This window comes from Petaurus breviceps, unplaced genomic scaffold (assembly GCF_028583685.1).
Source record: "Petaurus breviceps papuanus isolate PSGF00001 unplaced genomic scaffold, PetGlider_PUasm1.0 186, whole genome shotgun sequence".
Lineage (NCBI taxonomy): Eukaryota > Metazoa > Chordata > Mammalia > Diprotodontia > Petauridae > Petaurus > Petaurus breviceps.
Genome location: NW_027185798.1, coordinates 6,144,834 through 6,171,601, shown reverse-complemented (window position 1 = coordinate 6,171,601; position 26,768 = coordinate 6,144,834). Strand labels below are relative to the sequence as shown.

At 49.0% G+C, this 26,768-nt stretch overlaps 1 protein-coding gene across 1 annotated transcript in view; it reads right to left on the bottom strand.

The window, feature by feature from the left end:
• CUX1 (cut like homeobox 1) overlaps positions 1–23,060 on the bottom strand; it is a 301,593-nt gene extending 278,533 nt beyond the window's left edge. The window contains exons 1-3 of the mRNA XM_069089141.1: positions 23,022–23,060; positions 22,693–22,875; positions 22,510–22,620 (exon numbers count right to left, since the gene is read on the bottom strand). Of these exons, the coding sequence (XP_068945242.1) occupies positions 22,510–22,620; positions 22,693–22,875; positions 23,022–23,060 (333 nt within the window). The remainder of the gene's footprint in view (positions 1–22,509; positions 22,621–22,692; positions 22,876–23,021) is intronic.
• Positions 23,061–26,768: the final 3,708 nt, after the last annotated feature.

The following is a 26,768-nucleotide window of genomic DNA, read 5'->3' as shown; positions in this document are numbered from 1 at the left end:
GGCTTACTTTTAACGGGTTATCTCACTACACTATAGCTGGGCCATGTACAGTCAAAGTCTATGTGTAATGCAGCTTCCAAAAAATCCATTCTAACTCTGTATTGTTACAGCAACTTTGACTGTATCTTCAGAAATTAAATGTTATAAAAACCAAAAGGGTATAAACAAGCTCTCACCCTTCCTTGGAGAGGTGGGGGCCCAGGGGTGTGGACTGTCACATACACCATCAGGCTCTGTAGATGCTTTAAACAATTTTGCTAGAAGGTTTTGGGGTTTTTTCCCCCTTTTTTAAATTCTTTATTCAAGGGAATATACTCTCTGGAGAAGGAGGGATGTAGGGACATATTGGGAGATGACAAAAAAAAAGACATCAATAAAAAAATTTTTAAATTTGTGGAAAATTAAGAGTCATTACTCCTACTGGGAATTTATATGATTAATAAGAACCCAATTTTTCCAGTTCACTGCTTGTCCTAAATTCCACGCTCCTATGACCAAGCCTTATTAACAAGCCTCCTTGCTATATAACATGATGTTTATAGTGAACATATTTCTATCTGCTCCTTAAAACACCAAACTGGCTCTATTTAAAAGAAAACTAAGGCTGTATCTTAGTGTACAAAAAGGATTTTAATTTTGTCATTTTGGAAGGGGGTGGGGGTCAAATATTTTCTACAATACGAACAATCTTGTAAAAAAAAAACAACTTTTAAAGTCTTGAGAAGCATCAGTAACGTGATGGCCAGCCCCCACTGGGGGCACCAATGATGGAAGTAGCCATCTCCTAATACTGGCGTGATGGACCCAAGGCGCACGCTGAACAAAGCTAAAGAAAAACCAGTTCTGCTTGACTTTACTTGCTGGTCATAAAAGTTTGGCTTTTCATTTTTCCCTACTGGGTGGGGAGGTAGAAGGAAAAATGTTTCTTAATTGGAAATAAAATAAAAACCTTCCCTAAAATTAAGGTCAACTTAGAGTGCCTGACATTGAGTTTTAAGGTTTACAAAGTATTTTCTTCACATCAACCCTGTGAAGGTGGTGACATAAGTATTATTATTATTCCCATTCTATTGGTAAGACAACTGGGACCATTCTAAAGGCAGAGAGGGGAATCAGGTCCAGTGCTGACAGCACTCGGGACCACGATCGGCAATTCAGAGAGGCTGGGGCTTCAAAAGGCATCTTGTCTAACCCCCCTTGTTTTATAGATGGAGGAACGGAGGCCCCACAATAGGTATGGATGAGGAGGCACTCCAGAGACAGAATTCTTGACTCCATCACCCCTAGACACTCCATTCTCCTGCCAGCTCTTTGGTTCTGTGCCTTGACCAATTGGCCAACGAGCACTTTATTAAGAGCCTACTAAGTGATGGTGGTCACTGTGCCAGGCTCTAGGGGACACAAATGGAACAACCCCTACTCTCAAGTAACCCACATTCCATCAGGGGAGACAAGATGCCACTCTCACAACAAGCACATATGGAAGAAATGGGAATGTAATTCACTAACACTGATAACTGAGAGTCTAAGACACACCTGCTTGAACTGAGCCTTCTGGAACGAGGATTCAATACCCTTGGTTCCATTTCACTTACTCCAGGAAAGCTCATCTCAGGCCCAGGTGTCTGAGTGAAAGACACCAATTTTCCTCCCTGGGAGTTTTCCCGTATCTGCCATGACACTCCACCCAAGTGAGCTTTGGGAGTAGTCCTTTCTCCCTGAGTCACGTAGCTTTGGAAGCTCTCCAGCCAAAGATCAGACCTGCAATCCCCTAAGAAGGCAAGTGAGTGGGGCCTCCTCGGTGGAAGCACCTTTTTCTCCACCCACTAAAACAAAAATCAGGTAGGCTTCAGTCCAAATGGATAGAGACAAACTGTGCTAGGAAAGCAAGGCCCTCCTGACAGCTTTGCTCACCCCACTATCACACCGACTAAACTAAATGACTGTGGGGTTAGGGTTTCTATTTTATTTTCTTCCAAAGCAAGATGACCAAGTTTTTCTAGCCCGTATTTGATCAAGCTATTCCTTCTTCCCTGTCTTTTTCTGGATTACCCATCAACTCTGGGATTTCACAAGGCAGAATGACCTCCTATTATTAAGCACAGTTTTCTTTCAGCCCCAATGTGTCTGAAAGCTTAAGTGAGGTAATTAAGAACTCAACGTTTTTTCCAACAATCTGTTGACTTGTTAATATCATAAAGGCGTCCGAGACTGAGCTGGGACCCCATTGAGAATGGAAGCTGCCCCTGATCAGGAATGCCAGGGAAGAGAAGCCACAGGGTGAGAGAGAAGACAAATCTGTCCCTCGGACTGGATTATCAGAAGAATAATTGGCAATTTGCATGCTCAGCAAGGAAGAAAAGAAAACAACCTGCTAATAAAATTAATTTGAATTAGTAGGCCCCATTTAAATATTTTATTTCCTGAAGTGTTTGGTAGGGAGCAGGATGTATGCAGGAACAGGCACAGCTTCTCCTGGTTTCCTTGTCTGTCTCTGTACTCCTCATGGTGAGCACACAGTAGGCCTGCAAGAAATGCTTGTTAATTCATTAGTGTACATGCTGCTTCCCCTAGGAGACGTAAGCCTCTCGAGGTCAGGGCTATGCCCTTCATCTTGGTCTCTGTATTCCTACTGCCTAGCACAGTGTCTGTGTGCATTACACACAGTAGGTCTGTCATAAATGCTTCATGATTGATGGGGAACTGTTCCAAGAGAGCTGCTCACCTCAGAGGCCTGGGTGGGAGGAAGGAGTCCTCATCCCTGCCTGGCAAACATCTATACTCTGCAGGTTAGGACTAGAGCACTTTCCTTTTCTTTCCAATTAAAGGGAAAGTTAAGCAGAATTTCAAACTCCTGCCCCCCCAGCCCCTCCTCTGGAGGGCAGCCCCAGGATCTAGGATCCGCCGCCCCCCTCTCCCACCCCCCCTACCCCCCCGCGGCTGTTAGAACTGGAGGCCTGGGCTAGAGCTCGAGCTTGGATTGATCAGAACAAGCTGCTGCAGATGCTGCCTGCTTCCATGGAAACCGAGGTCACACTGGCAGAAACAGGCGAGGGCTAAGAGTCACCTGTTTCCACAAAGCCTTCCAGGCTCCCCCTTTTCCTGACTCTGAAAATCGACAAGAACAAACAGATCCGTTCCATGAGAGCTCACAAGTGTAAGGAGCAGGGACTCCTGAGCCCTGGCACCTGGGCCCTGCCTGCCTGGCGGGGTCGCTCCAGGCCCTCTGAGCCCGAGGAGCCCACGTGGCCTGCTGGGCCCTGGATGGGCCTGGGGATGGCTTCCAGACACGTGCCCCAGACCTGAAGAGACTGTGCCTCAACCCGCCGCCTCTGGGGCCTCCGCAGTCCCTTCCCACCCCAGGTGGGCTTGCTGGGCCTTCCTCGCACTGTCTTCCATTTTCAACACTGCTCAAAAGAGTTTTCTAATTCCCACTCAAGATGCCTTCTGCCACTGGATCAAAATTAATCTTGCAAGTTTCCCAAGATCACCAATCTGGAAGAAAAACACCGTAATTTAGGCTTCCACTGCAAGCACACCCTGTATTCAGACACCAATTCAATAATCAGAGATATGGCATCCTAAAGAAAAACATCTGGCTCACTATTTAAAATCCCCCGTACACAGCCGACTGGCGCAGCACTCCTGGGAGGGAGGGAAGGGACCAAGGCAAGAAGGAAGAGAGTAAGTGTCCCAGGAAGACTTCAAGTGCTCCACATACAACTGAGGCCCATCCTCAATAGCCGCTAAATGCTTCTTGATTCATCTATGTGCAACATGGTTTCCCTCAAGATACTGTAAGCTTCTTGAGGGCAAGAAACTCCCCTTTCCCCCCTCCCTTTCTCCTTCCCCCTCCTCCTTTCCCCCTGCCTCTTTTTCTGTCCCCACCTCCCTTCTCTCTCCCCCCTCTCCCTTTTCTACCCCTCTCTCTTCCCCTTCCCTCTTTCCTCTCTCTTTTGTTTCTCTGTGTGTGTCTCTCCCCTCCTCTGTGTGTGTGTGTGTCTCTCTCTCTCTCTCCACCCTCCATCATCCGTCTCCTCTGGAGTACTCTCACAGTGGAGATATGAACATACTATTATAAATAGGGAAAATTACACTTCTTTTGTACCCCCCGTAGAAGGGCTGGGCACAATCAGCTCTCACTAATTGGCTCCAAACGAGATTCTCTGCTTGCGTAACCTCAGAAGCTTGGGTCCCCCCACTCTCTATGCACTGGCCTTGCCCATAGCTGTGCTTGCCCTGTCTGCGCTGCAGAGGCCCAGATTCAGGGCCCATCACTTGGTCTCCATTCCACAGGATGAGGACAGCTTTACAAACTGAACACAGTCCTCCAGGGTGCGCTGGGTGTGACTCCCAGTGGCAGCTTCATCATCTGAATAAGAGGGTCTGACAAAGCAAAGTAAACACGGCTCTATTATGAAGTGGCTGGACATGGACTGCTCAGTGGTTGGAATCCAGAGGACGGGGAGGAGGGAATTAAATCAAGACTGATTCTTTTTATTTAAAGAACAAGAATGGCAGTAAAAGAGAGAAGGCAGGAACAAATACACTGTCTGGAGTCAGAGGCCTTGGGTTCAAATCTTGTCTCAGTTACTAAGAGCCCAGGTGACTTTGGACAAGTCCCTTCACTTCCATGGAAAAGTGAAGGGCTGGCCTCTGAGGCCCTTCCACCCCTCGATAACACTCCTGCACCAGCCCAGAATCGTGCAGGGGCCCTGGCACCCATCATTCACCCTTCTCTTGACCTCCCTTCAGCTCTTATAGAAGGAGAAGGCTCTGGTCCTTCTCCCTGCACAAGGCCCAATAAGCTGGAGTTTAAACAAGCCCAAGGAACACAAGGGACCCCAGGGCTGTTTGATCTCAAGAAGGTGAGGACTTGGGGCTGTCTCCCCTGCCCTTCTCCATTCCTCCAGCTTCCATCCCATCATGAACTCCTTGGAAGGACCCTTTTGTAGGTAGGGTAGGATGGAGCCGTGGGGAAGGGGCACCAGGCAGGGGTGTCTGGGACCTTATAAAGGTAACTCACCACTGGAGGGTGCCTGCCTAAGGAAGATGCAACCTTTAAATCTACCTAAAAGGTCTTAGCAAGGTGAGGCTCCCCTGCCCCCTCCCACAAGCAGCCTCTCCCAGGCCCCTGGAGCAAGGGCCTTGGGCTGGTGGTCCTGTCATCTCCTCCCCCCCTCCCCCCCAGGCTGAGAGCTCCTTGGGGCTGCAGCTGTGTTTGCCTTTGTCAGTACCCTGGGGGTTTAGCACGGTGACTGGCACACAGGCAGAGTTTAAGTTTAAGGCATGCTTGCTGATTAACTGAACAATGTTCTTATGAAAATATAGCTACACCTGTGGTCTCCTTTAGCAAATGACCAAAAAGGAACAAACTCATTAAAAATTAATCTCTCTGGGGTGGCTAGGTGGCGCAGTGAGTAAAGCGCCAGCCCCGGAGTCAGGAGGACCCAGAGTCGGTTCTGGCCTCAGACACTTAACACCCACACAAAAAAACTAGCTGTGTAACCTTGGGCAAGTTACTTAGCCCCAATTGCCCTCCAAAAGGCAAAAAAAAAAAAAAATCTAAGCTAAATTTCAGAACTCCTAATATTAATTAATGTTTAGAGGGAGCATGGCCTGGTGGGCAGGGTTCAAGATCTGCCTATGAGACATGCTGGCTCAATGGCCTTGGCCAAGTGGTTTTACTTCTGCCCCAGGGAGCCCTCCAAGACAGAGGCACTGTGGCCGACCTGAGTTCAAATCGAGTCTCAGACACTTAGTAGTTGTGTGACTCTGGGCCTCTGCCTGCCTCAGTTTCCTCATCTGTAAAATGGGGATAATAAACAGCCCCTCCCTCCCAGGGTGACAATCGTCATATCGTGCTTTGCATGTACTCTCATAAATGTTGCTATTGTCAGACAGCATTGATTGGTGTTGGGACGAATCTCCTCTGGGAGGTCCCTGCACAGATGAGAAAGGGCTCCTCTCTTACACTGTGGGCTTCTAGGGAATGCATTAGCTCAGAAGCACAGCCACCGTTCAGGCTAACGATTCTTTCCATATCCTCTTTAGGGGAGGAGAGGAATTGTGCGCTGGCAGTCTAAGGGTGAAGTCGTCATCCTGCCCCTGGGTAGGTAAGCCCAGCTCAGATACAGGGCTGGCATTTCAGAGGACCGTGTGGAGCTTGTGACAGGGCCCAAGGCAAGTCTGGACTGACAGGGCCACGTCCATCATTTCTCAGGACTCCTCCAGCACCAAGGCTGCGGGGGCTTGGTGGAGGGATGCTGGGCCAAGGCCTAGAAAAGTCTGCTGAGAAGCCAGGAACACTCACTCAGCCAACGAGACACACCAAATCTCAGCTGATTACAGGGGAAGATAAATGTTTTCTCTCTGCTTGTCTCTCTCCAAAGTCATGTCTTATACACAACCATGTTTCAATAGACTCCAGAGCCATGAAATTACACACTAAATAAATGTATTAATTTATTGACAGAAGCCATTGATTTAAACAAGTCCAGATAACCAAATGAGTCTATGGTCATGAGAGATCTGACCGGCTCCTCCACTGATCTAACTCTGTAATCACTATAATACCTCCTTCAGCTCAGATAATGGTTAAATGGCACTATTTTATCAAGGAAAAAAAAACATTATTTTTGAAACATGTAGTTTTAAAAAGTGTCAGAGGTAAGTGTCTTTGTACTGACCTCAGTCTTTCATTTCTAGTTCTGAAAAATAATTCAAGTAATGGAAAAATATAGCTTATAAATAATCATCCTTTCCCATTGCTTTTATAACTAAAACAGCTCATATAGATTATATAGGTTGGCAGAAGAGAAAAATCCCTGAAACAAAAACATTTGAACATGTTTTTAATATACAAAGTATAGACAAGGCCTCAGTTCCATTTACAGTGATTGAATGGGGGGAGAAAAGAGGAAGGAGGCCTGCAAATCTTTCAGAGGTTCCTTCCAAAGCCAACACTATATAATTTCCAAAGCTCTGGAATCTATTGTGTAAAAACACAAATCTCTATCACCTTAACAACAGGGTTATATGAATTTAACAACATTACCCTCTGTCTCCTACACAAATTTTAATCATTTAAAAAAAATCTATTTCTTGGAGCTAGGGTACAATGAATTGCAGATATAAACCTAATGCTTCATGTTCTGGAGAAGGAAAACTGACTCCAAATTCTAAACAAATTCAACTTGGTATGAAAGTAAAAAAAAAAAAAGAAGGAAAAGTTCCACTTAATTATGAACACCAACAAAAGCTTGGGATTTTAAGTTTTTAGAAAGGCCTTCGGAATCCCTGGAATTGTGCCTGCCAACTCAAACACCTACTATGAATTTAGTAATGGGTTATACAAACATAAATTACAAAGCCAGACGTTTTAAAAGGAAAAAAAGGTGATTTATTGTCATGCTGGAGACACGGCAGGATAGACGCACAATTTCAGTTTTCCATATATTCATCAACACTGCAGATGTCTTAATGCAAAAAGAATTTTAAAATAGAAATTACTCTCAACTCCTCGAGCTCACACAAATCAGCTCGTTTACTTAAAGAGAGGGTTACCAAGGGATATGTTTCTTACAAGTATTACCAAAAAAATTAATACCTAGAGAAACTTTTTCCCCAATCTAGTTTTAGCTATAAATGATAAAAAAAAAAAGCAAAACAAAACCACAGACACTTGTTGTCTCAGAATTTCCCAAAAGATAATGGAGGAAAAGATGAATATACAATATTCATTGCAAGTCACCCCCAACCCCTCTTTTTAAAATAGAAACAATAAAGGTAGCCGCAATGGGGCCTAACTTGAATTTCATCTCACTGGTGCCTCTACCAATTTTTATTTATTCTAATATATCAGAGTTCACTCTTTTTATTTTCAGTTGCTCTTGGAGCTTGGAGGAGAAGGCTTTACACACTGCAAAAAGCGCAGAACCTGCCCGGTATCATGACATCCAAAATGTGAAGGCTGGTGCTTTTTGTGCCAAAGTCAAGTCTCAATCTCTCTGGGCTAGGAAATGAGAATTAAATTAAAGTGATCCGCTCCATCCTCCTTTCTGATGCTGAATCCTACAATATCCACACGTTTCTATTGTTAGTCACTGTTCCTAAAGAAATTAATTGTGGCAGAAATTGCAGTCACAATTTTAATGGGGGAAAAACCTTTTGCTTGACCTCTTAAGGCCTGGAGGGGGTGGGAGAGCTCTATTTTTAACAAAGAAAGGAAAAACTAGCCTGTTGGTCTTCAACTAAGAAAAAAAGGGAGAAAGTTTAAAAGGAGGTAGAAAAGGTTATGTTCATTTCTTTTTGGCTAAAGGAAATTCCTAACATACATCAAGAGACAAAAAAAGGCTCTTCTTTCTTCCATTTTCTTTTGGGCCCAATGGCCTTGGCCAAGAGGGCCACATATGGTGCTTCTGCCCATCCTGGGCCACATACAACCTAGGCAGAATAAAGTGATTTCAAAAACATTTGGCCAAGAGAGGCCACATGTTTGGAATCTCAGAGGTCCAAAACAACATCATCACATCCTTGCCATGCAGAATGTCTCCCTGGAGAGGGCCAATTCATACCATTTGGGCTATTGTCAGTTTGATGATGTGAACACACCTGACCCCAAGGAAACAGACTGAGACCAGCACCATATTTCAGGCAAACCAAACAGCCAATAGACAGTAATGGCTTTAAGCTACTAGTGACCCGAGTCAAAAATGAAGGGCCACTTAATCTTTCGAAGGAAACTGTCAATGTTAGTTGGCCCAACAGCTGACCCCTTCTCCTGATCTTAATCACAGGCACCTATGATAACAGAGTGGTTTTTTATGTCTGACTTCAGACCAAGATTATTAATCCTTCAATTCTGACTATTTTTATCCACACAATGAAGCACTAAGTCTAGCAAATGTTGCGTTCAAGATTCCCTTCAGGCAGGGAACCAAAATATCACATTCCTTTGAAGTCTCCAGAATTTATGGAAATATGAAAGCCAAGGTATTGCCAGAAAAAAAGAAGGTTTTTTTGGTTTGGGTGTTTGTGTACATGGTTCCACAGACACATTCAAATTCATGCTTCTACATTTCCACAATTAAAAGATTACATCAAATCCTTTTGTTTTTAACACTAGGGTATGGCAACCTGGATGTGTTCAATCAAGCTAGCAAATAATTCATTTAAGCAAACCAAAAGCTAAAAACGTCTCCATTTTTATCACTTGTAAAATTCTTGTTAGTAAAAATTCCAATAACCTGGAAAATTAAAAACTTCCAAGGGGCTAAAAAGTAAACAGATATATAAAAGCAGCCCTCAACTTACACATAGGTAAAAATGTAAATAAAGTCTTGGGGAGAGGGCCTTAATAGTGCTACGCCCCCCCCCCCCAAAAAAAAGAAAACATCTCTCTGCATTCTTCAAATCAGAATGCCTGGGGAACCACTGACCTAGAAACATACCTTTTCTTATTAAAATGTAAACAGTTCATCTCTAATGCAAATGCAGAGGCTTTGGAAGCTCCAGGCACCCGACAAACATCTACCTATGCTGCACTGCTATCTGCAGTGCCCCCTTCTGCCAGAGCCCCCCTGGAGCTGCTACTTCTGCTTCTGTCACCAAACCAGGAGAAGGAAGCCTGAATCCCTGCCCGGCCCCAGCTGGACCATGAGGGTTCTTAGTCGAGAACTCGAGGATGAATTTTCCCCACAAACCACAGCATCCACTATCTCATGCAGAGCTGAGACTGTGGATTTGGGGCTTTTGGGATGGTGTAATATGTTACAGCTGGGTGATGACTGGGCAAAGTGGGTAAGCTGAGAGTGTGACTTAGTATGTGTGCCCCTCTTAAGATGGATCCTCTAAAGTGGGGTCCAGCTTAAAGGGCAGACTATGATTCAAGTTTCCAAACTGAAGAAAAAAACCCCAACTCCTCCACTGACATATTCATTGTAGTGATGCTTACAGAGAATGGGGCTTTATTAGTCAGCCGATAAGCATTCATTAAGCACCTACTGTATGGGAGGCACTGTGCTCAGCACTGGGGATACAAAAAAGATGAAAGACAGGCCTGGCCCTCAATCTAACAGGGAAAACAGCATGTGAACAAGAGGTACAAACACCTACAGGCAAGATGAACTGGGCCTGAAGGAAGAAGGGCCCGGGAGGCAGCCAGGGAGGTCAGGCGGCCCAGGCGAGGAGGGAGCACGCTCCAGGCAAGGGGCTGCCACAGAGGACACTGGAGGGCCCTGCTTTAACACAGAAGGCCGGTGTGACGGGATCTCAGAATCTCTGGGGAGGGGGGCAACACCAAAAAGGCTAGAAAAGCAGGAAGGGGCAAGGCTTGGGAGGGCTCCAATGTCCAAAGGAGATTTTATATTTGATCCTGGTAGTGATAGGAGCCCTTGAAGGTTACTGAGCAGAAAGGAGGGTCAGAGGGAGACCTAAGAAAAATCACTGGCACGCAGACCATCACAGTGGAGAGGGCAGACAGGTCACAGGGCCCCCTCCCCGTGAGCCGGCAACACAGCCCCCAGTGACTTCTCTGGTCCAGCTGAGCCCCTTCTCTTGATACATGAGGGGCAGAGGGGGCTCTCCACGGATGGTCCTGTCTCTGGGTGGTGGCAAAGCCACCAGCAGGACACCTGCCCCTCCTGACCCCCAGGGCCAGCACTCCTCTACCTAGCGCAAACTGCTTCTGCTGCCATAAGGCAGCAATGCAGCTGGGAGAATTACTGGGCTCTGGAAAGCAAGTCTATCCAGGGGCTTTTTCAAGAACCTCCCTGTGTGTGCATGTGTGCATGCATGTGTGCGTGTCTGTGTGTGCACTCCGAGCCTGGTCCTAGTTAGAGCTAATGTTCAATACAATAGGGTGGGAGTACACTTTCAATTTTCTGACTGTATTTTGGCTGATTGACTGAAGTCATATGTTTCATACTCCAAGAGGAAAATAGGTTTTCTGGTTATTTCTTTTGCATTTAATATTTAACATCAACCAGTTCAACACAAAACACCCCCATCTGAAAAAGACAGCATGAATCTGTTTACAATGAAGCTTAAGTAAATTTAGTCATTAAATCAGGAAATATCTGTATATCTATGTGCTTCTAAAAAGTCTGGTTGTACTAACTTGCTGAATAATTGGAAAGATATTCACTGTCCATGGTTGGGCCATGCCACTATAAAACAAACAATATTTTTCAGATTAATTTACAAATTAAGCACTACATCAATGTCAATAAAATTTCCCAAACTATACCTACAGGACTAAGCTAAACCTAAAAAAAAAAAAGATAATTTAGAGGAACAAAAAGTTTAGAAGCTCAAGGAAAAAAAGAAAAAAAAGGAACGATAGGAGCAGCCATCAAAGTGATTTGGTAATGGCTAAAAAAGAGACAAGTGGAAAAGTAGAACAGATTATATAAGGAAGAAATAAAAGCAATAACCATTGGGTGTGGTGTGTTTTTATAAATACAAGAAGATAAGATTTAGTGGGGAAAGGCTCTTTTTCAAGAGATTTCAGAAAAGTACACAGCAGCTTTGAGGCTTAGAACAACACCTCACATCACATGCCCCAATAAACTCCAAAAGGGAAAGCACCCTGAATATAAAAGATCATATCATAAAAAAATTAGAAGAGAAAGGTAGACCCTTCCACATAATAGGCACCTAACAGATTCTTACTGACTGGCTATGGGTAAGGGAAGAATTCTTAACACAGGATACAGCAGGTCATAAAGACAAAATAGATAAACTTGATGATATAAAATTACAAAGCTTTGGCACAAATAAAATCAGTGAAAAGAAAAGAGGAAGAGAAACAGTGAACAGGAAGAATATTTTGTCAAATTCACTGGAGAAAATATGAACACCGAGACACAAAGGCATCGGCAAAAATATGTAATGTCTAGAGCCATGAGATGTGGTCAAGGGCTAGGAAAGGTTTTCAGGAGAATTTCAAGCTGTAAATAATCATTAGCAAGAAGAAGGTAAAGTCCAAGCTCAACCTTGAAAGCACAATGAAAATACCTCACACCGAGGAAATGAAAAGAGAAAAAGACAAATGGCACCTAAGCCCTGGGAAGCCAGGCACACTCATCTACTCTGGGGCAGGGGCACCATGAATGGTCCAGCTGTTCTGAACATGGATGTGGTGTCCCAAAAAAAGGGACCCCTGTCCTCTGACAGCTCCAGAGGTCCGAGTTCACAGGTTCACAGTCCTGTCTCTGTCTCCATCACGGCCCCATCTCTCCACCCAGGATGGAACCCTCATTCTCTGGCCACAACTGTCACATCGCCATCCAAACTCCTGACTTGTTGGAATGAATGGTATGACTGTGGTAACAAGATCTAGCCTGTGGCATCTGCAAAAACAATGCCTGAAGAAATATGGAGAGAGGGCTAAGCATTGCCTTTGGAGATCATGAGCTTCCTGCCATTTATTTAAGAAATCCACAAGTTCAAAACAAAACGAAACGCCATGTGGTTTACCAGCAATCAGAATCCTCTACCTTCAAAGTTCCCTTAACTGTCCTTGTGGATTTGAGGAACACAGCAGAGACATTGAGATGAATGCTCCACACATGGGGTAAGGCATTCTAGATTAGAATCCAAGTCTAATCCCTTGACTTGTATCCACCTGAAATAGCAGCTGGGGCTCCTCAGGCACAACAGGGGGGCTACTCCACCCCAGCTTCCTCCAGAGCTCAGCCCTGGAAGGGACACATGATCCCCAGGGCCACCAAACTCGGTGAACTCTGCCCTGCTTCTGGCCTAGAGACCTCACTCCTATTCACATGGTGCCTCATTACTGATCTTTCTACTACTGCCCAAGAGGAAAAGCTTCCCTTCCACTGCCCTTGAGGTCTAACCTGAGCTTCTAGTCTTATGAAACAGGCTCCCCTTTATGCACTCTTGGGCTCAGCCAAAGTGTCCTGGTAGCTGTTCCTCACTCACATCGTTCCATCTCCCACCTCCCTGTCTTTGCACTGGTTGTCCCTCATGCCTAGAGCATTCCCTGCTCACCTCTTCCTTAAATCCCTTGTTTCTCTCCTTCTACATGAAGCCTTTGCTGATAATTCTCCCAGATGCCACACACACACACACACACACACACACACACACACACACACACACAGGCAGCTCCCAGTCCTTTCATTTATGTCCACATCTCCCCAGCACGGACCTGGACCACAAGACACATTTAATAAATGATTATTTAGACCCAAGGCTCCCTATTTTACTAATCCCTCCCTCTTTCCACAACCAACCACAGGCCCACCTCACCCTCCTCTCAAGGCATCCCGTGCATTTCACGTATGCATGTAAAAACAGGATTTGGACAAGGGGTCCAGGCTTCCAAGAATCTCAGCCCATCCTGGTCTGCACAGCTTCCTGGGCCAACTTGTCCTCCCCTGTAATAAGGCCAGTTTCCATCGAACTGGTCTCTCCTGGAGGGTCTTGTCACACGACTAGTGACAAGTGAGCCTCTTACATCATCTCTGCCCAACTCACATTCCCAGAGCCTTCCAGGCTGGTTCCCCTCAATGCCTCCCCCCACCCCAGTCCTTTCAGGCTGGTTAGTCTGCCACACTGGCAAGCTTCCAGCCATACAGAGCTGAATCACCCTCAGATTCAATTCCTCCCAGCAGATTAAGGCATGGGAGCATTCTCTCACTCAAGCAAAAACCCTGTCATGCAACCAAGGTGCACCAGCCTCCATCTATCAACAAACACTGCTTTGGCACCTACTGAGTGCCGTGCACTAGGAATGTGTACAGGTTCTACCAATGAAGGTCTGAGTGAGTGGCCTGAGGCACTGGGAGGAGCCAGTACTCAGCGAGGGTCACAAAGACAGCATGTGTTAGAGGAAAGCGGGAACTCTCCCCTCCCCCCACAAAAGTGATCTAAGTTCGGTATCCACTACTGGAAACTGTCTCTCAATGTCCTACAAAATTCCACATTCTAGGCGCAAACCCACCCCCTGCCCCCACTGACACTGAGATGAAAGGGGAAAAAAGAAGGAAAACTCTGACCCAATCTGTGATCATGGACCACTTTCAGAAAACTTTTTATGCCTGCATGAAACTGGCCACCCTACCAAGGAAGCCGCCACTTTCATTTTATGAATTCTGAAAAGCAATGCACAAAAACTCAGCCGAGTTTCTTATTAGTCCTTAAAGGAGTCTTCTGATTCTCTGTTCTCCACCTCACATGTACAAATTCGCAAGAGAAACTTGTATCTATCATCAGCATCAGCAGCGATAACAAAGTTATGGGGTTTTTAATCCTAAAAACTGTCACTGAGAGACTTAGACCACGCACCGGCACAAATGTCCCTTATTAGCAGGTAAAATCTGCACAGGCTATTTTTATCTAATCACTTCAGCCTCCTCTAACTACATTAGCCAATTATTCATTTGTAGGATCATTTCTCTGCTACACTTAGCGCCACTTAAAATAGCCCTTCTTAAATCTAGGCCTCTTAATGTCCTGTCCAGTCCTAGAGGTGGAAGGGGAAAAGATGGCACCCCCAACTCTCCCGAATGAGGTGAGCTGTTCTTCCACCGCTGACTAGGGAGCCTGAGGACACACCATTGGTGCCAACTGGAGCCAATACCACACAGAGGCAGGGAGGAGGGAGAGTTCTAATGCCGGCTTCACCACTTACTTGACTCCTAGCTTTGAGAATGAGGACGTCTGAAAGCAGGGAAAGGCAGTGTCTGCCCACAGGGAGCTAGCACACACAGAGGAGCCGTGGTGAGGCCCTCCAGGGCGAGTTTAAGGCCCTTTCCTGCTCCCAGAATAATCCATCCATCAACAAGGATTGATTTAGCAGCCACAATGTGCAAGGAACTGGAAATACACATTTTCAAAGTGAAACAAGGTCTGCTCCCAGAGAGCTTACATTCTATGCAACAGAAGAGGGCTGGACTCCCTCCATCTCCAATGGGTCGGCTCAGCCCTTGGGCAGAGTCTCTTTACCAGTACCCTGCATGACTAGGGTGAATGATGAATCCCTTTAGTTTTAATTAGGGAAAATCTGAAGTGACCATCATGTCATGGTTCCAGCCTGACAGAAATGAGCAGTTCAAATTCACATGACGTGACTACTTCCTGGCACTAACTGGGACTGCCTTGGAACTGGATCATTATTTCCTCGAGCTTCACTCATGTCTCAAGTCCGCAGGAAGTGGAGGCAGCGCTCTCCGTTATCCCCCGGGCATCCGTAACTTGGGCACTGCGTAGTGGCCAAAACCTCCAAGCCTGGGTCCTTGACGGCCATCTTCAAAATCGCCACCAAGACTCAGCACTGGGAATGTTCTCCTCCCTTTGCTGTCAGTGTCCTGCTGATGGGGGCTTGGATTGAAAACCAGTCCCAGACGCTTTATCGTCATCATGTTTATACAGTGCTTGAGGATTTAAAAACACTTTACATGGGTCATCTTACTTGTTTCTCGTAACCCTGGGAGGGATGATATTATTGCCATTGTACAGATCAGAAAGTGGAGGCTGATAGACCTTAGACAAGTGGCCCAGTGAGAACCTGAGGCCAGGTTCCAGCGCCAGTGGGATGATTTAACCGCCCTGGGCTTCAGTCTCCACCTGTCCATGAAGTAAGGTTCTCAGAGGGCCCTTCCACCCCAGATCGATGATGCTGTGTCTCCTGAGAGCCCAGTAATGAGGCCACCAATTGGGCACCAAATTTGCTCCTCACAGGGTTTTTAATTACATCCATTACTTATAACCCACAAAATCATGCTTCACTCCCTATGGGCACAAATGAAACTGGAAAATAATTTCTTTCACTGATGATGTGACTTATGCTAACAGTTTAATTGTCACCAGTTTAAAGGTTCACATTTAATTTTCCAACAGTTTCTAGTTAAAGTCACGTTGTAATTTAACGGTAGATGATGAACCACCCAAATTTTCTAGGATCTGATGTTTTTTTACAAGGCAAAAATAAAAATCCCCAGTATCATTTCAGTTAGGTGGTTACTTCTAAAGAGAAATAAAAACCTAGTTAATTTTTCCCCCCAAAGGACATTCTGTGAATGTTCAGAAACTTCTAATAAGCATTACTAGAATTATGAAGTGTTACAGTAGAGAAAGCTCTGCCTTGGGAGGTCAAAGGGCCTGGGTTCAAATTCTGACTCGACTTTGGGGAAGCTGCTTCCACTTTCTGGGCCTCAGTTGCCTTATCTGTAAAATGGGGGGATGGACTGTCTGGGCTCTTCAGATTCCTGCCAGATCTAAACGAACGATCCCAGGACCCTAAAAAATATGCTAAGAAGCTATAAAATCTTGGCCAATCAGAAAACTGAAGCAAGGAGTCAGGGTTACCCCATCAAATGTTTATTTAATCATTTGTGATGGAAAGCTTTCTAAAACAAGTTCTACACTTCCCTGGCTTCTTAAGCAGAGAACAACAAACATGTTTAAACTTTCTCTTGCTATATTTGAGTCACAATCATCAACATCAGCCACTGGGGAAGGCCCACTGGAGCACATGGGATGGTCTGGTCCTAGCCCACGTGATCCCAGACCCATGCACATTCTATTGTTCATGGTTTTCTGTTGTCAGGGATCATTCCTTGTCTGAAGAGCCCCCTCCTCACCCACTACCTCCTAGTTCCTAATGTTCTGGGGACTCAGAAACCAGAAAACCAGTTTGTTTAACGTGTGTCTAACAGAAGAGTTAACAGTCACTGAGGAGCTGAGGGGCTCGTGACAGGCAGCCCTCTGTGTGCTCTTCCTGGATGGGGGCTGGTTCCAGACACAGGAGGTTAACAAGGCTCTAAATTCCACAGAACTGGGCAGTCACTGTATCATAGTCTGTTACTGGCATCATTGGTCTCTCGGTTTTCTAATGCCCATGACCCAGGCCTCCCCTGCTGGCATTTTGTTTTCTGATGCCTCATCTTTCAGTGGCTCCTGTCTTTCTTTAAGTCCATTATGCCATCGGAGAAAGTGGCAGTCACCCACAGCATGAGGAGGCCTAACTCTGGCACAAACAGGACCTCTCCTCGTTGTAAGCAACTTTCCTGGAGGGTAGGTGCCAAGGGGATCCTTGATCCAAAGCCCCTGACACCTCCAGAATCCCAGGTGCCCTGTGTGCATGCAGGCGTGTGCCACGTGTATATGCCACATGGGTGTGCCACGTATGTGTGCCACATGCATGTACAGGAAGCTCACTAGGGCACCCACTCAGTGCTGCCCTGTTTCCCAGGCTGCCTCACTACCTGGGATGCCTGTTTGAGGCTGTGGAGCTAGTGACTAGAAAACTGGGCCCTTCCCTACCCCCACACTCTGCCCTCTCCCCCCCAGGCTCTAAACAGGAGGATCTGTGTGCAGCGTCTACCCAGGACAGATCTGGCCTGAGCCCTGGCTCACAGCAGGAGGGCAGAGAGGGAACCAGACCTGCAACTGCGTTGTGACACCCCCCCACAGAACAAAAGCTCCTGGAGGGCAGGGGCACATCCATGCTTGCCTTGGTGCCTCCAGAGTCTGCTGGTCCAGGGCCTGCACACAACAGGCTGTGTGACTGACCAGAAAGGGAAGACGTCAACCCAGCCCATTAGCCTGACAGACAAATAGATGCATTCACGGCCCAGGAGGGAGAGCCTGAAAAACCGTGAGATGGGAGAGCCATTAGAACTCTGACCCAGAGGACGTGAGAGCCTGGAAGTGTCGCTCTAGCACTGGCAGCCTGAGAAGACTCCCAGTCAAGCAAGGCAACCCCAGCCTCCTAGAGTAGGCAGGTGGTCACTGGTTCTTGTGCCAATCCAGCTCATACAGCCGGTGGCAGGAGATGGGCTTAATTCTGGGGACTGAGATTAATTCTGAAGGAGGAGGAGGATGGGGAGGAAGAAGGTGAAGAGGAGGGAGGGGAGGAGGTGGGAAAAGGGGAAGGGGAAGAGGAGGAAGGGAAAGGTGCAGAGAGGGAAGAAGGTGTAGAGGAGGAAGGGGAAGAAGAGAAAAATGAGGAAGAGAAAGGTGGGGAGGAGGAAGGGGAGGAAAAGAAAGTGGAAAAGGAGGAGAAAGGGAAGGAGAGGAAGAAGAAAAGAAAGGAGAGGAAGAGAAAAGTGGGGAGGAGGAAAAAGGGAAGGAGAGGAAGAGGAAGGGAAAGAGGAGAAAGGAAGGAAGAGAAAGGAAAAAGGTAAGAAGAAGGAAAGACAGAGAGGAGAGAAGGGGGAGGGACATGAGAGACAGAGATGTTGACAAAGGAAGTTATGCATATATTTAGAAAGAATAAGAAAGCCTTTACTAAGCGCCTACTATGTACAAAGGCATGCTCTCAGAGCTCGTATCCAAAGTGGAGAGGTCAGGGCTGTGGCCATGAAAGGACCCCAGAGGCCAAATGGTCCAGCTGCTTCCTCTTACAGAAAAGGAGACTCTATCTCCACCCAACTTGGGGAAGCCAGCCAGGGGCCTGGAGATGGCGCCTCTGCTCCGGAGGTCGCAGCAGGGTAACCCCTGATAACGCAAAGGCTTCATGTTTCCATAGAAACTGGGGGATAAATGGGACATGGGTTCAGCAGCATTAGGGGTTAGCTAGCCTTCATTGCCTCAGCCTCATTTATAACATCATTTCTATGGAAACATGGGTCCTGAGTGCAAAACAACAACCTGTCTGCAAATGAACTTCTGGAAGGGAACGCATGTGTCTGTCCCCTCTATTCAGGACAGTAAGTGGGAGCCAGAGCTGGCTGTGAGGGAAAGATCTAAGGCAAACAAAGCAAGGCGGCCTCTTTTCCACGACCTGCAGTAAAGAGGGGTGCCTGAGCATGGACCTGGGAGGCAGCGAGAGCCACCCAGCCATCGGCACGCTGAAGAAGGAAGCTGGAGGAAGAGAAGATGTCCTCTTCCTCTTAAGGTGATTTAAAAAAAATGTTCCTTTAAAGCTCGGTGTTTCTGTTTCAAAAATGCTCCAAGAATGTGCTGCTTTGGGGACAACTGGACAGAAAGATGGACTCACGGGCCCGAGAGGCGCTAAGTCAGGTGTGCTCTGTCTGACTGCAGGATGCTGCGGGCACAGCTCCGGGCTGGACATGACCTCATGGGCCTCTGGACGCCCCTGCCTCTTACTGACTGAGACGCGCCAGGTCCCATGAAGGAAGCACAGGGCCCTCGGCCACGCAGATTAGGAAGGATGGTGTACGGTTTTACATAACTCGGTTCTCTTTTTATTCTCTGTTATAAGGGATGGCTCTCTGGGGAGGGAAGCCAAGAGGCAGCCATTGGGGAATGAAGATCATGTCAATAGTTTTTAAATAAGAAATCTAACGACCCAAACAAAACCACCCAGGACCTGGCTCCTCCAAGCTCCGTCTCCACCACAGCCAGCAATTAGGCCCGTCTGATGGACGGATGGCCTTCTCCTGGCACCAGGATGCACAGAGCTGCTCACAGCAGACTCAAGGGTACTCAGGATACAGAGAAAGGCCTGCTTCCATCCTCCTGACCCTCACTAGCTCGGTGCATGGAAGAAAGGTTCTGGGGGCCTCACATTGCCCATCTTCTCCCCAATGCCAACATTTCGGAGACTGCCATTCAGGCCAAAGCTCAAAGCAAGTATCTAGTTTATGTTCCCATTTTCTGGGGTATTAAACTTTATGGGACAAGAGTGCTTCATTTTTTCCTTAGCTCTTTAAAAACTGCCATTTTCATTATTTTTCATTAGCCCTGGCCAAAAAAAAAAAAAAAAAACAAAAAATTAACTCGCAATGAATCAAGTTAAGTCCAACAAGGCAGCCTAGATAGAAGAGGGACCTGGGCAGACCTTCCGCTGGCAGCTGCCAGACCCAAGCATGGTACGCCTGGAGCCTGGCTGGGTGTGGCAGCCGTTTACCACCCAGAGGGGACTCCGCCTCAGCTGCCCAGGGCCCGAGCCCCACCCAAGGCACCTCTGAATGGCAGGTCACTGAACTGACCTCAGCAAGGCTGGGAAAGGGTTAGGGTCATGGGAATGGACATGAGAGAGGGCCAGGGTCTCTGTTACTTCCATCTAAACAGCACCAGCTCAGCCAGGGACCAATCTTTTTCCTAACGATTTACAGAAGCTAATTTCAGAGCACGAATGCCTGGGTTAAGTCTGCCTTGGACCTAACCTGGCTGTGTGACCCTGAGGAAATCACAAGGCTCAGAGACCCCAGGAAATCCCATCTTCTCAGAAGATAAGTCTCCCTACATTGGTAAAGGAAGTTTCCTCATTGGGAGAGAGCCCTGCATCAATGAAATCAACGGCAGGTCTAGTACCCCAAATTTTCTTACGAGCATGTATTTTCCTAAGGAAAGAATAGTTTAACCTTGAATTAAGAGGAAGTGCAGACCAGAGAGAGTGACGTGGCTGCAGCACAGGACCAGCTGGGTCCAAGGCCCGTAGGGGAAGTGTCCGCTGTGGTACCCCAGGCAGCCTTGAGACCTTGCAGAACTCCAAGCGATACTCTGAGGTAATATGAATTTTAGTAGTAAGTGGTTCCTCCCTGGGGGTACCAACAAAATCCCAAGTATGGCCTAAAGAAATCAAGGTTTGTCATGGGTCTCTGACTAGGCACCCTGCCCATAAACTAGACTTTCATCCCAAACACCACAACACTGGGCATGGCCTCTTCTAAGCAGGCTCTGAGAACTATGAGTGCCTTGGACGCTGGCAGGGAGCGCCCTCCCTCCTGCTCTGGCCTTGCTCGGGGCCCAGGGCCCTCAGCGGCTCCATGTGCTCAGGCTACACAGCCCAGGGCTGGGCTAGGGGCAGACACCACCAGCGGCTAACAGCTGGAGGAGGCTAGGCCCCACCCCTCGGAGCCTCCCGGCAACAGCCGCAGGACCACTCTGCCCCCTCCACACTGGAGGCTTTCTTTTCAGCCGGCCCAGCCAACGGTCTCCCCAAAAGGCATTTATTAACTAAGCCCCTACTGCTCCAAGTCTTTCCAAGTTATGGGGCTGCTAAGGAATGAGAATTCCAAGGCTCCATTTATTCAACACCATGACCTACATACAAAGTCCATCTTCCATCGAGAAGTATCATGGTGTGGTGAAGAGTGCTGGCTTTGCGATCGGAAAGTCCTGGGTTCTAATCCTCCCTTTGGCTCTCACTGACCCTGAGATCTTGGTCAAGTCCTTGCCTTTCCTGTGCCTCCCTGTTTTCTCCCTTGTAAAATGGAGGAGGGAGCTGACTGATGCCTGAAGCCCTTTTGGGTCCCTACCAGGGCTGCCTCAGTGCTCACATGACCCCACATAAGGGCTCTTTAAATGTTGACCGTGGATCAGTCAGTCCCCAAGGACTTCCTTCCACATACACCTGTGCCTCCTTTCATCACCTGGCTTCCGGCAGCGGAGCAGAAGCTGGGGACTCTAGGACATGGCTCAGATACAGGCTATCCCCAAAAGGGGCCTCTCCTCTACCTGGATGGGGAGTGGGCTGTACCTCTGTCATTTCCGGCTATCACAGAGTCAACCAGACTGACATCGGGTCCTCACCTAGAAGTCCCAGCCCTCATGGGCACCGAGGTAAAACAGAGCTAAACTCTGGCAACAGGCAACTAACGGGGCACGGGCAGCATGAAGCCACACTGGACAAGATCAGCTGAAACACCCCGGGTGAAAGAATAAAGGAGGGTCTTCACTGCCACCACCACCAGAAAAGGCACACAGGACCCCCGGGAGCCAAGTTCAGATCCAGGGGCACGGGTCTCTTCATGGGGAGTGGGGTGAGGCAGAAGGGAGGGGGCCCCCACAGCCTCGGTGCTCCCTCTGGGCCTCGGGGCAAGGCCCGGCCCATGGAGGAACTGCTCAGACAGCCGCTTCCCGGGGCTTCTTAGCTTCGGAAAGAAGCAGAATCTGGAAGCGGAGAGGGGCCGAGGGCAGCGGACTGGGACCGGCTCAGGACACGACGTGGAAAACCGCGCCCTGGCACCGGGAGCGTGCCTGTGTCTGGGCCAGGGGAGGCCGGCTCGTGGAGGAGGGACGAGGCCGCAGCAGGCAGGCGCAGACCTGATGAAGAAAGCCAATGGCCGCGCTTGTCCTGGGCAGCCCTGGGGGTGTCCCTCCTAGGAGGGCGCAGGCCCCGCATCCGCGGCCCATCGGGGCCCTGCGGCTGCCTGTAACCAGCTGGCTCTTTGTCACCGAGCTCTGGAGGGAAACAAGGGGCCTCCCCGCCGTGCGCCCGCCCCACACGTGCCCTTCACCAGTCAGCACCAGGACCCGGCCTGTCTCTGAAGAGGGGACAAGGGCCGGGCTCCCGCACGGCGGGGATCACGGCTCCAGGCCCGGCCTTGCCCCTCAGCGCCCCCACGGGCAGGCTCATCACCCAGCTGCCCTGGGCCTTCTTCCGGTGTGCTAACGGCGTGAAGGCTCATCCTAGAAAAGATGAGCAGCTGAACCCAGGACCCCGGAGCGGAGGCGAGCGCGGCCCTTCCCCAACAGCCCGACCAGAGCCCGGCCCTGGCTCCCGGGCCGCAGGAGCGGCCCCCCACGCCCCCCCCCCCCCCCGCGGTGCCCGCCCCCGCCCCCCCTCACCTCGGGAGTGTTCTTCTTGAACTCTCGACTCTGCTCGATGAGCCTCTTCCGGGACTGCTCACTCTCATCTTGTCGGTTGGCCAATACTGTGGCTGTGGCGTCGAGCTCCCGCTGTGGAGAGAAGCATGGGGCACAGTGAGAGCGGGCTGGCGCTGTCCCCCAGGACATCAAGGTACATCTGACCGAGCGGCCCCCACCGCCTGGTGAGGGGGGGGACCGCGCCCCCACCGCCTGGGGAGGAGGGAGGCCCACAGCCCCCACCGCCTGGGGAGGAGGGAGGCCCACAGCCCCCCACCGCCTGGTGAGGGGGGGGGACCGCGCCCCCACCGCCTGGTGAGGGGGGAGGAGGCCCACAGCCCCCACCGCCTGGTGAGGGGGGAGGACCACAGCCCCCCACCGCCTGGTGAGGGGGGTGGTGCTGGGGAGGATTCTGCCCTCACTGCCTGATTAAGGGGGAAAGGGCGGGGCTGGGCAGGTTTTCGCCCTTAAACCCACAAGCCAGAGGGACAGACGGCAATGACGTCGGAAATACAAAGCTCTTCTGGCGTCATCACACGCAGAACCACGCTAAACTGAAGACATCCCGCGCTTTAGTCCCAAAGTTGCTATTCTCCGGCCTGTCAGCTCGCATCTTGCCGAGTCTTCGGGATGCTCACGTCTCTGTTTCTGAGGCTTCGAGTTTCAGCGAGGACGGCCCCTCTCCAGCGACCCCCTGTGCTCAGGCTCCCGGGAGACGTGGAGCACAGCTGGGGTTCTTCAGCCGAGGTCCGGGGCCTTGTGTCCTTATAGGCCCGAGCATTAAAGGGCCACACCAGCTCTGAGGAGGGGTCCGGAGGGGCCCCAAAGGCCGGCTAGTCCAGACTCATCCCGGGACAGCTGCGTGGACCAAAGGCCCCAAGGTCACACGGGGTAAGAGCCATAGGCAGGGTGTGAACCCAGGTCCGCTTGGGTTGAATCTCACTTGAAAAGTTACAATTAATTTATTTAATCCCAAGAAGGTGAATCAAAGAAGAATTTGTTTTTTCCCAGAAAACTGCAGAGATGCTTTGGGGGGATGGGGTTGATATAACTGAGAATCACCCTAATTCTGAGATCTCCAGTAACAGGGGCAGCAAGGCTTCAGGCCCCCTCTACACACAGGTCCCAGAAACATCACAGAGCTGGTGATACCAGGGGGGCCTCCAATGCTACCAGCGCCTGCCAATGTGCCAGCAGCCTCACAGGCACTCATGGCAGATGGGCACACAGTGGGGCTACAAGCTAACCACAGGGGACAAGGATGCATTTCTGCATGGAACAAAAGCCCAATCCTCCTGCTGAGTGATTTTGGTAACTTAAGAGACTTCCAGGAAGATTCTGAGAAGGATGGATTAAGAGACTGAAGATTTCTTTCTAATCAAATTAAGATTCCAAGGCATAAAGACATTTGAGTGGTAAAGATAGGACCGGCTGAGCATCTCAATGCAAAGAGCTCTGACTTTGGCAGGAAAGGTTCTGCATTCAAATGACGCCAGGTAAGTCACCGGGTCTCTGAGAGGTGCAGGAGAAATAAAGTGGAGCTGGGTCCAGTCACAAGACGTGGGTTCAAATCCCACCTCTGATACCTGCACAACCCTAGGCAAGTTATTTAACTGGCCTGAGACTCAGTTTCCTCATCTAGAAAATGAAGGGGGTCTCTTCCAGCTCTAAATCTATATCAGCCCAAGACTAGATGGTCTTCTCAGCTGCTTCCAGCTCTAAATCTATGATGCTATGAATCTCTCTGGGCCTCAGTTTCCTCGAGTTCCTTCCCCTGCTAAGTCTATACTGAGAAAGGTGCAATATTCCCCATCCCAGGTGGGAGGGCCCTACCTGTTCTTTTTTAAACTAAAATGCCACATAAGTGGTCTGCATGGCCACAACACCACGATGGGGCTGATCTCTAAGAAAGCAGCTAAGCCAGAGACATCAGTGTGTGCAAGGGCCCTGGCTGCCACCAGCCAACAGCATGCCCTGAACACAGGGTGGAGGCAGGGGCTCGGGCAGAGAAGGTGTCACGGCTAGGCCCCCCCCCCTTCCTTATTATTGTGGATAGATCGACTGGGATGGGCTAGAATTCACTAACAGATGTCAGAGATATGGCAGAAAAAAGAGGGAAACATTGAGCAGTTTGGCAAGACCACATCTGAAACTCGTCCCAGTTAAGCAAAGGCGCATAAAAAGAGCAGCAGAAACCAGCGTGGTTACGTCGGGACGGAAAGAGCAGCAACAGAGAAGCAGAAGGCTCGTCAAAAATATAAACAGTCTGCTGAGGAGGAGGGCTTGGGCTCAATGCGCCTCGCCTCGAGAAGCCGGAGCCCGAGTTAAAAACAGAGTCTTCCAGAAGAAAACCTCAACGCGAAAACAAGAAATTATTTCAGTTTGGCTTAAAAAAATCCTGACAAGATTCAGGGGAAATTTTCCTGAACAAAACCAAGTCAATGCTTCATGCCCATCAAAACGCAGATCGAGAAAAGACAGAATTGGTTTGTTCTATTGGACAAGTGGAGATATTTATTGAAGTGGCCCACGTGATGGGGAGAGGACAGAGCCCATGCCCAGGGGCTAAAGCGGTCTCTCACAACAATCACAGTCACAAGCAATTGAGATCATGGGGGCAAGACAGGGCCCCAGAAGGGCCGGCTCTAGCGATGAAGAGGTTTGGAAATCGAGTGTGGGGACCACTCTTCTGAAGACGGCAAGTCTCCCGTTGATTCTTTTTTCCATCTGCCCCATAATAACGACTCCGTCCTGAAGGGCCAAACCAGCTGGACGACTACAGACAGGTTGGACTCCTCCATTAACTGGTCAACTTGCCTTCCATCTCAGAAGGCCCACAGACAGAGTGGACCCACCTGCTGACTGATTAAGGAAGGGAACCTCTGACATGGAGGAGATTCCCTGATGTGGATGCCCCACGGCTGCCAACGACAGCCCCCGGCCATGGGGAGAAGTGCGACCTGCCCCCGCTGCACCTCAGAGCTCCCCGGCCTTGGCAGAGACCCTCCAAAGAAGCCACAGGCACATCCAGAGAACAAGCGACCAAGAAAACTCAAGGAGGAGACAAAGCTGCCTGCCAAGTGCTCATCTGTGACCTACCAACCCTGCATGACCTCAGAGGGAGTCACAGGGCCTCTAACCTCGGAGATGTAAACTAAACAACATACAGGCACTGACAGTGAGTGCTAAGAGGCAGAGGGGTGGCCTAGATGACCCCAAGGTCCTCCAGGGCCCAGGGACATGGATCCTGGGTCAACCACATTACACTGACGACACTCACTCAGACTGAGTCAGCTACACGGGCTGGTGGATGGAGCACCGGACCCAAACTCAGGAAAGCCTGAGGACCCTACCCTTAAGCCCCTGCTCTCCATCTCAGTCTCCTCCTCTCTGCAATGGGCAGAACAGTATCACCTGCCTCCCAGGAGTGTTAGGAGGGCAGAATGGGCTGTTATCTGTAAGCACTCTGAAAGCCTCAGAGTGGCTGGCAGAATTCTCATTCAGCTGCACGACTGATGGGGCACACAGTAGGTGCTTGTCTCCTTCCCCGTCCCAGGGGCCTCTCAAAAGCCCTAGGTCCCTCCTAAGCTCAGCCTCCCCAGACCTTCTCCACACCCTCAGCTCCAAAAGAGTCTGTGTATTCTGAATGTACTTATGCAGAGAGCTCTAGAGAGCCCCAGGTCCATGACAACAGAGACTTTTGTCCTCTTTCAGTACCTGAAGTCACCACTCTCAGGCAGGACCCCTGCACTTTTAAAGGGCTTTTAATCTGTGAACTCATTGGATCCTTCCAAACTTCCAGCCTTGACCAAGGCTTAGAACAGTGCCTGGCACACAGTAGGCATTCAACAAACACTTGCTGACCGAGGGCTGACTAAGCCAGGCACTAGTACTGTCACGGCTTCTGACGCCTGCTGCAGGGCTACATGAGGACCGAAAAACATTTAGCATAGGGCCTGGCAAAGAGGAGGCACTGGATAAATGCTTGTTCCCTTCTCCCCATTCCACAGATGAGGAAACAAAGGCACGGCGAGGCTCGGCAGTTTCCCTTGGCTCATACAGTTAAGGAGCGTGTGGGGCAGGATTCAAACTCAGATCTTCCTTAACTCCAAGTCCAGCATTCTAAGAAGGACCGGGAAACTGCCCTGCCTGGACCTAAGCCTCATGTCCCTCCAGACACACGCACACGACCGAACTCGGTCATTCTAGCCAACGGTAATGAGCCAAAGTTAGCACGTGGA